The sequence below is a fragment of the Equus przewalskii genome, chromosome 13 (genome assembly GCF_037783145.1).
Source record: "Equus przewalskii isolate Varuska chromosome 13, EquPr2, whole genome shotgun sequence".
NCBI classification, from domain to species: domain Eukaryota; kingdom Metazoa; phylum Chordata; class Mammalia; order Perissodactyla; family Equidae; genus Equus; species Equus przewalskii.
In genome coordinates, this window is record NC_091843.1 from 371,221 (window position 1) to 387,945 (window position 16,725).

General features: G+C 40.3%; 1 protein-coding gene across 1 annotated transcript; it reads right to left on the reverse strand.

Moving 5' to 3' along the window:
• Nucleotides 1–15,065: 15,065 nt before the first annotated feature.
• On the reverse strand, nucleotides 15,066–16,013 carry LOC103545749 (olfactory receptor 2V1). The gene has a single exon (XM_008512307.2). The coding sequence runs from the start codon at nucleotides 16,011–16,013 to the stop codon at nucleotides 15,066–15,068; it is 948 nt and encodes a 315-aa protein (XP_008510529.2).
• Nucleotides 16,014–16,725: the final 712 nt, after the last annotated feature.

Here is a 16,725-nt window from a genome sequence, read left to right on the forward strand (position 1 = left end):
GCAGGGAATGAGTGCTTTGGTTTTAACCCCATATATGCTGGGTTTAATGTGGGGAAACTGATATCAGGGTCGGTATCACCATGTCTGTCCTCCTTGGCCAGACTCCTGTTTCTTCTATTGCCCTCCTCTCTCATGCACATTCTCTCTCTCCCTCGTTTCCTTATTTTAGTAAATTTCTAAGTTTGGAGCTGTGCACAGTGAGACTAGGTATGAGATGATTACAACTCTTGTTTCACAAAGAGGATCGTGTGCCTGGACATGAGGGCAACACTGTGGGGATCTTTTGTGACCCAGCACCCACCACATTTCTGGGTACTAGTAGGTGTTCAGTAGATATTTGTCAATTGAAAACCTGGTCCTTGTCCAAGGAAATGCATTAAGGACACAAAGTCTATGCCAAAAAAATGCAAATGAAATGAAATAGGAATTCCCCAGTCACTAGGCTAATGAAGGCAAAGACTGGTAAAATGTGTTTGGGTGATTGTAGCACAACTCCTGCCTCCCTGGATTTGGCTGGATTAAGTTTCCTCTGAATTTTCTTCCAGTCCAGCAATTCAGTGGTTATAGATAAAGAGTTCTGGTTGAAGCACTCAAGATATTTATGGGTTGAGGGGAGTAAAATCCTGGAGAGATCTGAGTGGGCAAGGATTTAATCACAGAATGCTTCCTGGAAGAGGCGAATTTGGACCAAACTGAAATTTGGACAAGGCAAAAAGAGGGGGTAAGAATGAGAATAGAGGCCGGCCAGTGGCGTAGTGGTTAAGTTCCCATACTCTGCCCCAGTGACCCAGGGTCCACGGTTCAAATCCTGAGCGTGGACTTTCAACACGGCTCATCAAGTCATGTGGTGGCATCCCACATGGAAGAAGTAGAAATCCTTACAACTAGGATATACAACTACATATTGGGGCTTTGGGGAGACAAAAAAAGGAGGAAGATTGACAACGGATGTTAGCTTAGGGCCAATCTTCCTCACCAAAAAAAAAGCATACCTTTAAAAAATATAGTTTGAAATTATTTAAAAAAATGAAAATAACCAGAAAGAGATTTAATATTTTGGAGCTTAAAATTAATTTGGTAGATTGGGCAATATGTAAAGTGACTATTGGGGGGATCAGTGAAATAGACTGCGGTCTATCCACACAATGGAGAATACTGCAGCCTTTGAAAGGATGAGGGAAATTCGTAATAAGGGTTGCTTTGAACTCGAACTAGGTGGCAAGAAGAGGAGGTGACAAGGAGACATACTTTTCACTATGTATCTCTTTCTATGTTTTGCGTTTATTACCTTTTAAACTTTTGCATTAATAGTTAATTTGGAGAAAAGTCGGCAAAGAATGGTGGGTTTCATAGACAAAGCAAAGACTCTTCTGTCTCCGAAACTGTCCTCTAGGTGGTTGTCAAAGACGAGTTGCCCAGACAGTTAAGGAGATGGTTTCATTCAGGCTTTTGTAGCAGGAAGAACATTGGGTAATGAGGAAAGTTTCAAAGAAGAGGAGGAAAGTAGGGGATTTATAAAGTAAGGGAATCATTGAGCAAGGGCAGAGGCAGGTCTCAGACCGTGTGAGAGCAGGGTGGTCTTTCTTGGTTCTCCTGTTGGCCCTTTCTGGGAACACAAAAGGGTGGGGAGATTTCTTAACCATTCCTGTTTCCAGGCAACTCGAGGCTCATACGCTGTCTCATCCAGTCTCAGGGCTTTAAATTTCAACTGGACACTGAGTTAAGAAAAGTTGTCCAAAATTTGGAAATAAAGCTGAAGGATGAATGCATATCCTTTCCATGTCGTTGTTTTGCAGGCTCATCCAAAGATCATAAATGCTCCAGGATAACACACCTGTGTTTGACTCTGCTGTTTACTGTTTGATTAGAGCTCAGAGGCTGAGATTACACCATTAACTTGTAAATTTCTGTCCGATGGAAAAAATAATCCCACATATTTAATGTATTATCCTGTAGGTCATTAACCAGCTTTGTACCAAACCTAGACTTTTATCCTATCATTCCTTATTAGATTGCCTCTGAACCCTCATTCTTCAAGTGCTCTTTGAACTGGTTTAACCATCTTACTGGTTGCTTCATTAATTACTATAAATTGAATAAGATCTTTGACACGTTTATTTTATATTTATATGAATATCAGTTTTTTACCTTTCAGAAAATTATATTTTGATGGCTTTGGATGTCCTTCCCAGTTGCTTGGGTGGACTCGCCTGAGGGAGCAAGTCGACCTTGCTGAAGAAGCGTACATCATGGCTGCTCAAAACCAAGCTCATGTTCTCCTGGCCCCCAGAATGATTCTCAAAGGGCCAAGAACTTCATTTCATCGAGTCTTCATTTTGTTTTTTGGTGTTCTGAGCTTGTGCCTTTGTTTGTGTTCCTAGTTCTTGGCCAAGTATGGTTCTGGCTCTGTGCTGTGCGCAGCAGAGAATTAATCCCCGTTGGTGGCAGCAGCGATTGAGAACCATGGTCTGACTGTTTAATGATGCTTGTCAGCTGGATAGTGGGGAAAAGTTATCCTTTATGTTTGAGTTTGCAATTTACTGTTTGGTTTGAGCCCAGGCACTGTGAAGTTCCATGTCCACCTGCGGATTTCTGTCCAGTAGAACACATGACTTTTGTATCATAGAAATCTTATTCTAACATTGTTTGATTTCTAAAATAAATTTTCTGGAGCTGGCCCTGATGCCCTAGTGGTTAACTTTTGGTGTTCTCACCACTTTGGTGGCCTGGGTTAGTTTCCCAGTCGTGGAACCACACCATCTGTCTGTCAGTAGTCATGCTGTGGTGGCAGCTCACATAGAAGAACTAGGACTTCAGCTAAGATATACATCCATGCAGTGGAGCTTTAGGGAGGAAAAAAAATAGGAAGATTGGCAACAGATGTTAGCTCTGGGTGAATCTCCCCTGGAAAACAAAAAAGATAAAAATTAATTTTCTGATGGCCTATATAAAAACTATCACTCTAAGAACTAGCTTTACTGTCTGATTTCTTCATCAATGAATGAGCCATATTGAATGAGAGCTTTTTTTTATGAGAAGAAGATTCGCCCTGAGCTAACATCTGCTGCCAATCCTCCTGTTTTTGCTGAGGAAGACTGGCCCTGAGCTAACATCCGTGCCCGTCTTCCTCTACTTTATATGTAGGATGCCTACCACAGCATGGCTTGCCAAGTGGTGCCATGTCTGCACCTGGGATCTGAAGCAGGGAACCCCGGGCCACCTAAGTGGAACGTGCGCACTTTACTGCTACACAACGGGGCGGACACCGTCCTCTCTTTTTTGTGTGTGGGATGCCTCCACAGCATGGCTGACGAGTGGAATAGGTCTGCACCGGAATCCGAACCTGCAAACCTGGACAGCCAAAGCAACACTTGTGGAACTTTAAGCACTCGGCCATGGGGCTGCCCTAAGAGTTGTGTTTTCAACAGTAAAAAATGAAACTTTGACAAGCTTATACAGAAAAGTGATGTATGATCACTCCGTCCTGTTATTTACCAGTTTTTCATGATAATGAATTATGAATAAAGATTTTTAAATGTCTGATGACAGAGATGGTAAATGATCATATTCAGAAAGGAAGAATGTTAACAGAAACATCCTAATCAATGACACCAGGAAGGGCTGGAAAGTCAGAGGGCGCATCCCAAACTGGAGCCACGTGTCCTTGGTGAACAGACTCCACCTTCTGGGGAGGGCTGCTCTGATCAGGCAGTGGGGTCAGCAGTGGGGTCTCTCTCAGTGCAGGGAAGCCAGTGCACCTTCATCTCCTTGAAGGAAATGGGCCTGAAACGGGAGCAGGAAGGACCTCGGAAAGGTAGGGAAGAGAAAGAAAGGCTTGTGTGGTCAGAACTATTCTAGAATCTCCTCCTATCCTGTGAAAACAGGAGTTGACTGAGGTGCTTGGGGCATCCCCATCCACAGGCAGGGGGTGCCCAGTGCTTTCCACAAGGGCTGTGGGAAAGTTTTCAAGAACTGCATGAGAATATGTTAAAATGGAAAGAAAATGTGATCTGAAGGAAAAAGCAAAGAAAGACCTGGAAGAGAAAGCTTTATGTTAAAAGCCTGGCAAAATCTTAGAGGTTTAGGAAAAGCCTTCCAGAAATGGTAATTATGGCACAGGGAGACCATACATCTCTCCTCAAAAAAGAAGGCAAGGTGGGGGTGCGGGTGGGCTAGCCCAGGAGGGGAGGGGCTTCTTGCTGGGCTCCAGCACAGGGCCTTTTTCCCATGGAAGAGACCCCTCGCTGGGCCAGGGCTAGTGCTCTTGGCTGACAGGTTTTATTCTCTGCCACTCCTCACCGCCACCCCCTGCTCTCCCCTCTGATAGGGAAGCAACTAGGGAAAGTTGCTTCTGTTTTCACAAACCCTTGGAGAGCCCTCCTCTGCCACACCTCTGTCCCCAGTCTCTGGTAATTAGACCTCCCAGGAAAGAAAGCCTCCTGCAAAGTTCTCTGCTCATCTCAGCTGCACCAACAAACAAACTCTCTCCTAGGGGGAATGAAGAGGGAAACTAAGGAAGGTTTCTTTGGGCCAATCTGGGAAGAATGGCTCTCCCTCCAATCCAAAACAGAAGGGGAAATGTTGGCTTTTGTGTTATGTTGTGGTCTGCCTTGGAAATGGGCACTAAATAATGTATGTAGGCAAAGCTAACAGGGCACCTTCCAGAGTCTTCCAGACCATCACCCCCCTCTGCATTCTTCTGCCACCTCCCACTACCCGAGCTAAATGCAGAGGCTCCTATCCGAGATCACACGGACTTTTCTGACCTCAGAACTCAGTTCAAACTGGAAGTGAATGCAGTCCCCAAGAGGTCAAGGATTCAACAAACACTACATGCTATGACCATCAGGTAATCTGTCCTTGACACTGACCACCTCTTGCCCACTCTCCTATCAGTTCTCACCTAGTTAAGTTACTCTCTAAGAAATTTACAAAAATAAATGTGGCATAGCACAGACACTCGGCCTTGAAGTCAGACAGAGCTGTGTGGGAATCTTGTTTAGACTTGACCTTGGGCAGGGACAAATCTGAACCCCAGGGTCCTCATCTGTAAAATGGAATAATGATGTTCACTAAAAAATATTTGTTGTGAGAATTAAATTGAATAGACAACCTAAAGTCATCTCCATGTTATAAGTTCTATGAATTGTAGTTACTAGTGTCACTGCCCTCCATTCTCTCTAAGAAGAAAAGCAAAAACAAAAATACAGACTTTACAAAAATAGTTTATAAAACTCACTAAACGAATAACTAAAGCCTATGGAGAGCAACTAAAACAAAGGCCAACGAGGGGGAAGAATCTCATTTACAGAGTTACCACGTTATAATATTCAAAATGTCCAATTTTCAATGAAAAATTACAATGCACAAAAATATAAGAAAGTATGATCCACTTACAGGAGAAACGAATAGAAACTGTCTCTGAGAAAGTACAGACATTAGACTTACTAGACAAAGACTAGAAGTCAACTGACTTAAATATTCTCAAAGAGCAGAAAGAAAACACAGACAAAGAGCTAGAGGAAACTAGAAGAACAATGTATGAATAAATAGAGAATATCAATAAATAGATAAAATTATAAAAAGGGACCAAACAGAAATTCAGGAGCTGAAAAGTACGATAACTGAAATGATAAACTCAGTAGAGGGTTTCAAGAGCAGATGTAAGAAGGCAGAGGGAAAATCTGCAAACTTGATGACAGATCAATTCACATGATCAGTTCTAAGGAGCAGAAAGAAAAAAGAGTGAAAAATAATAAACAGAGCCTAGGAGACCTGTGGGATATCATCAAGCACAGCAACATAGGCATTTGGAAATCCAAGAAAGAGAGGAGAAAAAGGTACAGTAATATTATTTAGAGAAATAATTGTTGAAAGCTGTTCAATTTGATAAAAGACAGAAAACAACACATTTAAGAAGTTCAATGAACTCCAAGGAGCAAAGAGAGTCATAGAGAGACACATTATAACCAAGCTGTTGGAAGCCAAGAACAAAGAGAGAATCTTGAAAGCAGCAAGAAAGAAACAAGTCATCATGTACATGGGCTCAATAAAATGAAGGGCATATTTTTCATTAGAAATCATGGAGATCAGAAGGGAGTGGGCTGACAATTTAAATCACTGAAAGAAAAAACACCCATCAACTAAGAACTCTCTATCTGGCAAAACTATCCTTCAAAGTGAAGGTGAAAGTAAGACATTCCTAGCCACACAAAAGCTGGGGGAGTTCATTGCTGGTGGACTTTTGCTACGAGAAATGCTAAAGGGAGTCATTCAGGCTGAAATGAAAGAACACTAGACAGTAACTTGAAGCCATATGAAGAAAGAAAGAACTCTGGTAAAAGTAATATAAGTAAGTATAAAAGCCAGTATTATGTATTTTTTATTTGTATCTTTTTATTTCCTACATGATTTAAAGATAAATGCATTAAACAACATTTATAAAACTATATTAATTGGTACACAATGTATAAAGATGTAATATTTGTGACAGCAACAAATAAAGAAGGATAGAGCTATGTAGGAGCAGAGTTTTTGTATGCTATAGAATCTGTCTGTATTAATTCAAATGAGGTTGTTATGCATTTAGAATATGAATTGTAATCCCTATGACAAACAGCAAGAAAGTATCTTTAAAATATACACAAAGGAAATGAGAAGGAAATCAAAACAGTACGCTACCAAAAATAAAACCAGTTATACACAAAAGAAGGCAGTAATGGAAGAAATGAGAAACTAAAAAGGTGTAAGACACATAGAAAATAAATATAAAAATGGCAGAAGTCTGTCCTCGTCAGTAATTACTTAAATGTCAATGGATTAAACTCTCCAATTAAAAGGCAAAGATCGGAAGAATACAGTTTTAAAAATATGATTCAACTATACGTGTCCACAGAGATTTACTTTGATCCAAAGACACACAAAGGCTGAAAATATAAAGATGGAAAAAGGATGCTCCATGCAAATATAGCCAAAAAAGAGCTGAAGTAGCGATACTAATATCAGAAAAAATATAGTTTAAGAAAAGACTGTTACAAGAAACAAAGTTCACGATATATTGATAAAAGGGTCAATTCATTAAGATGATACAACAATTATACGTGCCTGAAATGAGCCCAAACATATATATGTGAAGCAAACTTTGACAGAATTGAAGATAAAACAGAGAGTTCTATCATAGTCGTGGGAGACTTAATACACCACTGTCATTAATGGGTAGAATGTCTAGACAGAAGAGCAATGAGGAAACAGAGGCTATGAACATCATTGTAATCCATTTAGACCCACCAGACATATACACAATATTCTACCCATCAAAAGCAGAATACACGTTCTTTTCAAGTACACATAGAACATTCTCCAGGATAGACCATATGTTAGGCCACAGAACAAGTCTCAATAAATTTAAAATATTGAAAAGAATACAGTGTCTTCTTTGACACAATGGAATAAAACTAGAAATCAATTATAGGAGGAAAGCTGGAAAATTCAAAAATATGTGGAAATTAAACAGCGCACTCTCAAACAATCAATGGGTCAAAGAAGAAATTACAAGGGAAATTAGAAAATATCTCAAGACAAATAAAAATGAAAGCACAATGTAACAAAATGTGGGATGCAGGAAAAGCAATGCTCAAAGGTAAATTTATAGCTATAAATTTATAGCCTCCATGAGAAAAGAAGAGAGAACTCAAAACAATAACCTAACTTTACACCTTAAGGAACTAGAAAAAGAGCAAACTAACTCAAAGCTATCAGAAGGAAGGAAGGAAAGATTATAGCGGAGATACATTCTATAGAGACTAGAAAAACACTAGAGAAAACTGACTAAACCAAAAGTTGTTTCTCTGAAGATCAACAAAATTGACAGAACTTTAGCTAGACTGACAAACAAAAACAGAGAGAAGATACAAATAACTAAAATCAGAAATGAAAGTAGACACATTACTATTGACCATACAGAAATAAAAAGGATTATAAGAGCACGAACCGTTTTACACCAAAAGTGGAAATAACTGAGAGGAAACAAACGAATTTCCAGAAACACACAAACTACCAAAACTGACTCAAGAAGAAATAAAAAATATGAACTGACATATAAAGAGAAGGAGACTTGGTCAAAGGGCACAAAGTTTCAGTTAGGCAAGATGAATAAGTTCTGGAGATCTAATGTACAGCATGGTGACTACAGTTAATAACAGTGTTGTAGATCTTATGTGATCTCACATAAGACATATCCAAAACATTAATTATGTGAGGTGATGGACATATTAATTAGTTTGATTGTGATGATCACTTCACAATGTATACATACATCAAAACATTAAGTTGTGCAGCTTAATTGTATACAGTTGTTGTCAATTATACCTCAATAAAGCTTAAAAAAAAGAGAGAGAAATGAAATCAAAAATGTTTTTTAAATCTCCCAACAAAGAAAAGTCCAGGTCCAGATGTCTTGACTGGTAAATTCTACCCAATATTTAAAGACTAATTAACATCAAGTCATCTGAAACTTTTTAGACGAGGAGAGAATACTTCCTAACTAATTCCGTGATGCCAGTATTATGCTGATAGCAAAACCAGACAAACACGCCACAAGAAAAGAGAGCTACAGACCAATATCCCTGATGAATGTAGACACAAAGGTCCTCAATAAAATATTAGCAAGCCAAATCTAACAGCACATTAGAAAGGTTATACACTTTGACCAACCGGAATTTATTTCAGAAATGCAAGTGTGGTTCATCATATTAACATGCCACATTAATAGAACAAAGGGGTAAAAAACCACATGATCATCTCAATGATGCAGGAAAAGTATTTGACAAAATCCAACACAATTTCATAATAAAAACCCTCAGCAAACTAGAAATAGAAGGGAATTTCCTCAAGTAATAAAGATCATCTAGAAAACACTCGCAGCTGATGTCATAATCAATGGTGAAAGACTGAAGGCTTTCTCTCTAAGATCAGAAACAAGACAAGGAAGGATCCCCACTTTCAACACTGTACTGAAAGTTCTAGCCAAAGAAATTAAGCAAGAACAATAAATAAAAAGCATCCAAATTGGAAGGGAAGAAGTAAAACTATTTGTATTTACAGATTTCATGATGGTATATAAAGAAAATCCCAAAGGATCCACAAAAAATTTCTCGAGCTAATGAACAAACTCATCAGAATTGCAGGGTGTAAGTTCAACACGCAAAAATTAGTTGTCTTCTGTTCATCAGCAGTGAACAATCAGAAAAAGATATTAAGAAAATTCCATTTACAAAATACATCCAAAAGAATAAAATACCTAAGAATAGATTTTAAAATGAGGTAAAAGACTTCCACACTGAAAGTTACACAACACTGCTGAAAGATTAAGGACCCCAAAAAATAGAAAGATATCCCATGTTCACGGATTGGGAGATTTAATATTGTTAAGATGTTTGCCATCTTAACGCTACACAAAGTGATGCACAGATTCAATGTAATTGCTATCAAAATTCCAGTTCCAGGTACACAGGTGAAAAAGCCAAACCTCAAATTCATGTGAATTTGGACCTGAATAGCCAAAATAATATTGAAAAAGAAAAACAAAATGGGAAGACTCACATTTCCCAATTTCAAAACTTAACACAAAGGTACAGTAATCAAAACAGTGTGGTACTAGCATAACAAGAGAGATACAGACCTATGGAATAGAATTTAGAGTCCAGAAATAAACCTACGTCAGTGGCCAGTTGATTTATGACAAGTGTACTAAAATCATTCAATGGAGGATGGACAATCTGTTCAACAAAAGATGCTAAGACAACAGGTTATCTATATGCAAAAGAATGAAGTTGAACTCCAACCTCACACCATATATAACAATTAATTCAACATGGGTCAATGACCTGAATATAAGAGTTAAAACCACAAAACTCTTAGAAGAAAACATAGGGGTCAATCTTTATGGCCTTGGATTTGACAGTGGATTCTTATTTATGACACCAAAAGCACAAGCAACAACAGAAAAAAACTGATAAATTGTGAAACTCAAAATCTTTTGTGCATCAAAGAACACTATCCAAAAATGTAAAAATATAACTCACAGAACGAGAAAGTGTTTGGATAAGGGCATAGAATCCAGAATATATAAAGAACTCGTAGAACTCATGAAGAAGACAAAAATCCAACTTAAAAAAATCGGCATAGAAATTGAATAGACATTTCTCCAAAAAAGATGCACATATGACCAACAAGCACATGAAAAGATGCTCAACATCATTAGTCACTAGGGAAATTCAAATCAAAACCACAATGAGATATCACTCCACACCCATTAGGATGGCTATAACCAAAAATGGAAACCAATAAGTGTTGGCAAAGATGTGGACAAGTTGGAACCCTCATACATTGCTGATGAGAATGCAAAATGGTGCTGCCACCATGGAAAAAGCTTGGCGGTTTTTCAAAAGTTAAACGTAGAATTATCATATGATCCAGCAATTCCACGTTCAAAAGAATTGAAAACAGGCAATGAAACAAATTTTTGTACATGAATGTTCATAGCAGCATTACTTACAACCACCAAAAGGTGAAAACAATCCAAATATCTATCAACAGATAAATGGAGAAACAAATTGTGCTATGTACATACAATGGGATATTATTCAGCCATCATAGCAATGAAGTACTGATACATGCTACTTTGTGGGTGAATCTTGAAAATGTTATGGTAGGAGAAAGAAGCCAGGCACTAAAGGTCACATATCGTATGATTCCATTTATACAAAATATGTAAAATAGGTAAATTCATAGGGACAGGAAGCAGGTTGTAATTGCCATATGCTGAAGGGATTAGGGAATGGGAAGTCACTGCTTAATAGTTATGGGGTTTCCTTTTGGGGTCATAGAGATGTTTTGTGAGACCATAGAGGTGGTAGTTGCACATCATTGTGAATGCACCAAATGCCCTTGAATTATTCACTTTAATATACTTAATTTTACATTTATGAATTTCACCTCAGTGAGAAAGTAAGCGGCAAGACACCAGGGCAGAATTTATATGATGGATACAGGAAAGAATTGAAACTTTTGAGAAGACCCTGTAATGAGCTGATCTAGATCATTGTCCTTGCAAGCAGATGCCTATTCTTCTCCAGATCCACCCAAATCACTCCTTTGTTGCCTCTGGACTCTTAACTACTATTGAGTCTCAGTGTGCTCCTAGGGAACAAGTCCAAAGTCTGGCCCAGGAGAAACAGTTTATACTTCAAAAGAATCATAAGATTTTGATAATTTATCCTTCAAAAAAAGGGAAATACCAGAAGTTCTGAACAGACATTTATTTTCAAAGAAGACATACAGATGGTCAAGTGGTACATGAAAAAGACGTTCAACATCACTAATCATCAGGAAAAGGCAAATCAAAGCCACAATGAGATATCATTTCACACCTCTTAGAATAGCTATTATCAAAAAGACAATCAATTACAAGCAAGGATGTGGAGTAAAGGGAACCCCTGCACACTGTTGGTGGGAATGTAAATTGGTGCAGCCAATTTAGAAAGCTGTATGAAAGTTCCCCAAAAAATTAAAAATAGAACTACCATATGATCTATCAATTTCATATCAGGGTATTTATCCAAAGAAAATGAAAACACTAACTTGAAATAATATCTGCACCCCGTGTTCATTGCCCCATTATATACAATAGCCAAGACACGGAAGCAACTTAAGTGTCCACCAGTGGATGAATGGATAAAGAAAATGTGGTATAGATGTACAATGGAATATTTTTCAGCCATGCAAAAAGGAAATCTTGCCATTTGCAACAACATGGATGGATCCTGTGAGCATAATGCTAAGTGCAATAAGACAGAGAAAGACAAATACCATACAATCTCACTTACATATAGAATCTAAAAAAAAAAAAAAAAAACCAAACTCATGGATACAGAGAGTAGATTGGTGGTTGCCCGAGGCAGGGGGTTGCAGGATGGGCAAAATCAACATAACCCCTGACACCTGGTATGGAGCTTATTAACCTGAAAAATTCTTTTTTCTCTGTAACAAGTCAAAAGAAGTACTAAAAGCAGGTTGCTTACCTTCCAGGGCCAGCGGTAGGCCTTAACAATCTTGTCTCAGGGCCACATCAATTCCCTTGCTCCACAATATAGTCTACAAAGACCTCGATCATCTGAACATTCCGTAGAACATCACGTTATGTGCATAACCACTCTTGTGCCTGTTCATTGGGCTAGGTACAAAGTGGCTATGGTGGTAGGGACGGGGTTATGTGTCGGCTTACCAACATGGATTTAGTCTCTCCAAGCTGACCTGGTTACTACTACCACTGAGTGCCTAAACTTCCATCCACAGAAATGAATTCTGAGCCCCAAGATGGCACTTTTCCTTTGTGGAATCTGGCAGCCACCTAGTAGCAGCTCGATTATATTGGATCATCACGGACAGGGTAGCAAATTGACTTCACTAAATGGAAATCAATTCTAGGAAAGATTTTTCTTTCCTTGCCCGTAATGCTGTGACAGCACAACCACCTGTGTACTTACAGAATATCTCAGATTTTACTAAGGTATTCTTGTCACCCATGGCTTCTGATCAAGGAACTTGGTTCACAGCAGAAGAGGAGGACAATGGACTGTGTCCATGGAACCAACTGGTCTTACATATAATCCATCACCCAGAAGCAGTGGGCCTCAGTTATAATACCAACTCCTTTACAGTGTCAGTTCACAGGAAAGACCCTGAAAAGATGGGGATCTATCTGACAGAATGCAATATAGACTTAGATTCAGTGATCAGTATTTGGTGCTGTTTCTCCCATAGTCGGACAATGATGTTCTTGTCCAATTATAAGTTGACACTTCATCTGGTCATTTTGGATGACTCCTGCCAGTGAACCGATAGGCCAACAAGACAGCAGCTCTACTAGCATGGGGTGGGATGATTGATGTTGATTACAGAGTCACTACTGCATGTCCAACAGTAAAAGATAATGGAAAAGTAGAGAAACCAAAGGCAGTACCATTGAGGACTCAGACCCTTTGGCAGTGAAGATGTAGAATACACCACCAATTAAACTGTTCCAAACAGATGGGGTTCTAGCTGAGGACAAAGGAAATAGAGAATGAGAAATGAAAGACGAAAGTTACAAATACCAATTATGGCTTCATGATCAATTAGTGTGTTGGTATGTGTGCGTGTGCATGTATATATGCTCATTTGTTCTTCTCTCTCTCTCACCTCATTCTTCTTCTTATTTATAAGCCAGTTGGTGGTGGTGGCTGATGTTCAGATGTGATTGTGACCGAATATGAGCTATAAATAACCTTGCTCCCAGATGGATACTGTGACTGCTGAAGGATACTATATGTATAAAACATAGTTAAACACTGTTTAGGTCAAAAGCAAAATGCTGTTGTTGCTGTTTAATGGAAATTCAAATGCGGGAAAAATGGTCTGGATGCTGAGTAGCCTCAGGGATGGTCTGCCAGTTGTCAAGCTATTGCCTCGACTCCAAACCCACACTGTACACTTTGATTTGTGACGCTGGGGCTGCTTTGTCATCAAGGTTCACATCAGGATCCGCCAGTAGGGGCGCTAGAAGGAGACTGTAGGCCAGGCAGAGGGGAGAAGAAACACAGTCCTTCAGGATTTCCTGTCAAGATTATCCCAGCAATGTCACTTCCTCCTGGCAGTTGGCTCCACTTTGCTGATTTTATTTTCACATGCAGAACCAGTCACATCTTGCCCGTCAGAGGAACAAGCACCAGCTGACCAGCACTTTTCCTCAGCAGCCTGGGGCCAGAGATGACCCTGTGAACTCCTGGGATACCAGGACCCACCACACAGCATCCGCTTGTCGGAAGTCTGGGTCCCAGCTCAACAAGCCCCTCTTCTTGCTCTGGGCTCTGAGGAACTACCATAAGTCGGGGCAGAGCAGCCTTCCCAGAGGTCTGCGACACCTCCACAGGGCCCCTTCTGAGGTATAAGCACCACATGGTCCGTGCCCGCTCCTCAGATGCTTGGGTTCCAAGACTCCAGGCCTTAGTAACCCTAACTCTCCCTTTGCATCCCCAGGCTTAGGAACAGCAGCTTCTTTCTGTCAGTTTTTCCCCTGGCAATACCTAGCATTCTTGTTTTGCCATTTCAGTTCTCAAGTATCTGGTTAGCAACTGTTTCCATTTTCTCTGTTAAAATAACTAACGGGGATTTATTCCTGACTGGACCCTGACTGATATATAAGTTTTAAAATAATGGCTCAGAATCTGTCTTTCTTTCTTTCTTTTTTTTAAAGATTGGCACCTGAGCTGAAAACTGTTGTCAATCTTCTTCTTTTTTTTCTTTTTTCTTCTCCCCAAAGCCCCCCAGTACATCGCTGTATATTCTAGTTGTGAATGCTTCTGGTGGTGCTATGTGGGAGGCCACCTCAGCATGGCCTGATGAGTGGTGCCATGTCTGTGCCGGGGATCTGACCCGGCGAAACCCCAGGCCACCAAAGCAGAGCACGCAAACTTAACCACTCGGCCACGGGGTGGCCCCCCAGGTGCTCTTAATACACAAATAAAGAGGACATCACCCCTGCAAAGATAACTCCAAACAGCAAGGATACATTTTTCCTTCTTAAAGGCCGCTTTATAAAGCCTCTAAAGGAACATGGAGAAGACTAGGATGTACCCAGGAAGAATTGTAGAGGCTCTGCTTGTGCCATTAGAAAGTTTTCATGGAAATATCCATATTTATTAAGCTGAGTCATCAATTAAGTAACTTACAAAATATGTGAAGGCAACAGGACAATGCCCAACATTTAGTAAGCACTTCATAAAACACAGCTATAACAAAGAAGAATTAAGAAATAGAGTGAATTTACTTCCAGGACTTAATAAATGATCAATAATGACAATAATAGCAGTGCATTGCTTCTTTACACATAGCAATCCCTGTGAGCTAAGGCAGGTGTCATGATTCTCATTTATTGATGAGGAAACAGACACTCACAAAGAGTGAGTGACTTACCGACATTATGAAACCAGGAGGCGGCAGAGCCAAACACCAGATCCCCTGGTGTTTCAGGGTTGGCTGCCAAACCTACAATTTTCCAGCCTCTTCCTCAGGGCCCCCATGACATCCCGATTCCTCAAACTATAAATGAGGGGGTTAAGCATAGGAGTAAGGACCGTGTAGAAGATAGAGACCATCTTGTCATGGCTAGGGGTCCGGTAGCGCCTAGGCCTCAGGTAGATGAACATGGCTGCCCCGTAGAAAAGGGAAACAGCCATCAGGTGGGAGGAACAGGTGGCCAGAGCCTTTTTACGAGCCTGAGCAGAGCGCATCTGGAACACCACCCCCAAGAGACGAGCATAGGAGACCACAACAATAGAGAAGGGAAGGAACAGCATGAGGACACAGCAAGCAAAGAGCAGAGTGTCGAAAAGGGATGTGTCTGCACAGGCCAGTTTCAGTAAAGCCGACACCTCACAGAAGAAATGATCCACATTCCTGGAGCCACAGTAGGGTAAGCTCATGGCTGCCACCATCTGGATCATTCCATCTAGAATCCCAAAGGCCCAGGAACTTCCAGCAATCTGCAGACAGACCCTCTGACTCATGAGGATGGGATAGTGAAGTGGGTGGCTAATGGCCACATAACGATCATAAGCCATGAGTCCCAGCAAAAGCCCCTCTGACCCTACCAGGGAGACAAAAAAGCCAATTTGTATGCCACAACCCACAAAGGAAATGTACTTCCTGCCAGACAGGAAATTGACTGCCATCTTGGGCACAATGGTACACACCAGCATAAGATCCATGAGGGAGAGCTGCTTGAGGAAGAAGTACATGGGTGTACGAAGTTGAGGGTCTGTGCAGACGAGGAAGATGAGGAGAACATTCCCACAGAGAGCCACTGTGAAGACCACCATAACCACAGAGAAGAGGACAAGGTCAGTCTGGCTACAGGAAAAGATGCCCAAGAGGATGAAGCCATCTATAGATGATCGGTTCGACAATATGCCCATGGCTCAGTTGTTCACAGTCACCTGAGAACATAAACAGAGAAATTCTGAGATTGAGTGATGTGTCTTTACTCATCTCTGAATTCTTCTTCATCAGAGCTTAACAACATATGCTTAGGGACATGCAAGAGGATGCTCGTTCATATTCCCACGACCAGGATGATCAGATCTTTGCTAGCTCATAGAAGAGGACCACATATCTATGTTTGTATGTATGCATGCCAAGGAAAATAGAAACTGAAGTATTTTTATGTGCTGCAGGACTATTGGAAAATTCTAATTCAGCAGACAGAATATTGACTTTCCCATACAACACTGACTCTTTTTAGTTTGGATTACACAGACTCGGTAAACTATCTCTGATGGGACCATTTCGTACTCAAGAGATAATTTATATGTGTTACAGTAAGGGAGAGCAATGGAGACTTGAAATGTTCTTTCTTTTGCTCAGGCCAAATATCTTGGAATCATTTTTAATTCCTCTTTTTCTTGCATTCCCTAGATCCAAACCATCAGGAGAAGCTCTTGGCTCTGCATTCAGAATGTCTCAGAATCCAGTTAATTCTCATCATCCCCACTGCAACGGCCCTGCTCCAAGCCACCCTCCTCCCTCGTACGGATTATTATACGTATCTACCCAGTTTCCTGGCTTCTGTCCTTGAACCCCTTGAGTCTATTCTCATTGTAGTTCAAATGATTCTGCTAAAATGTGAGT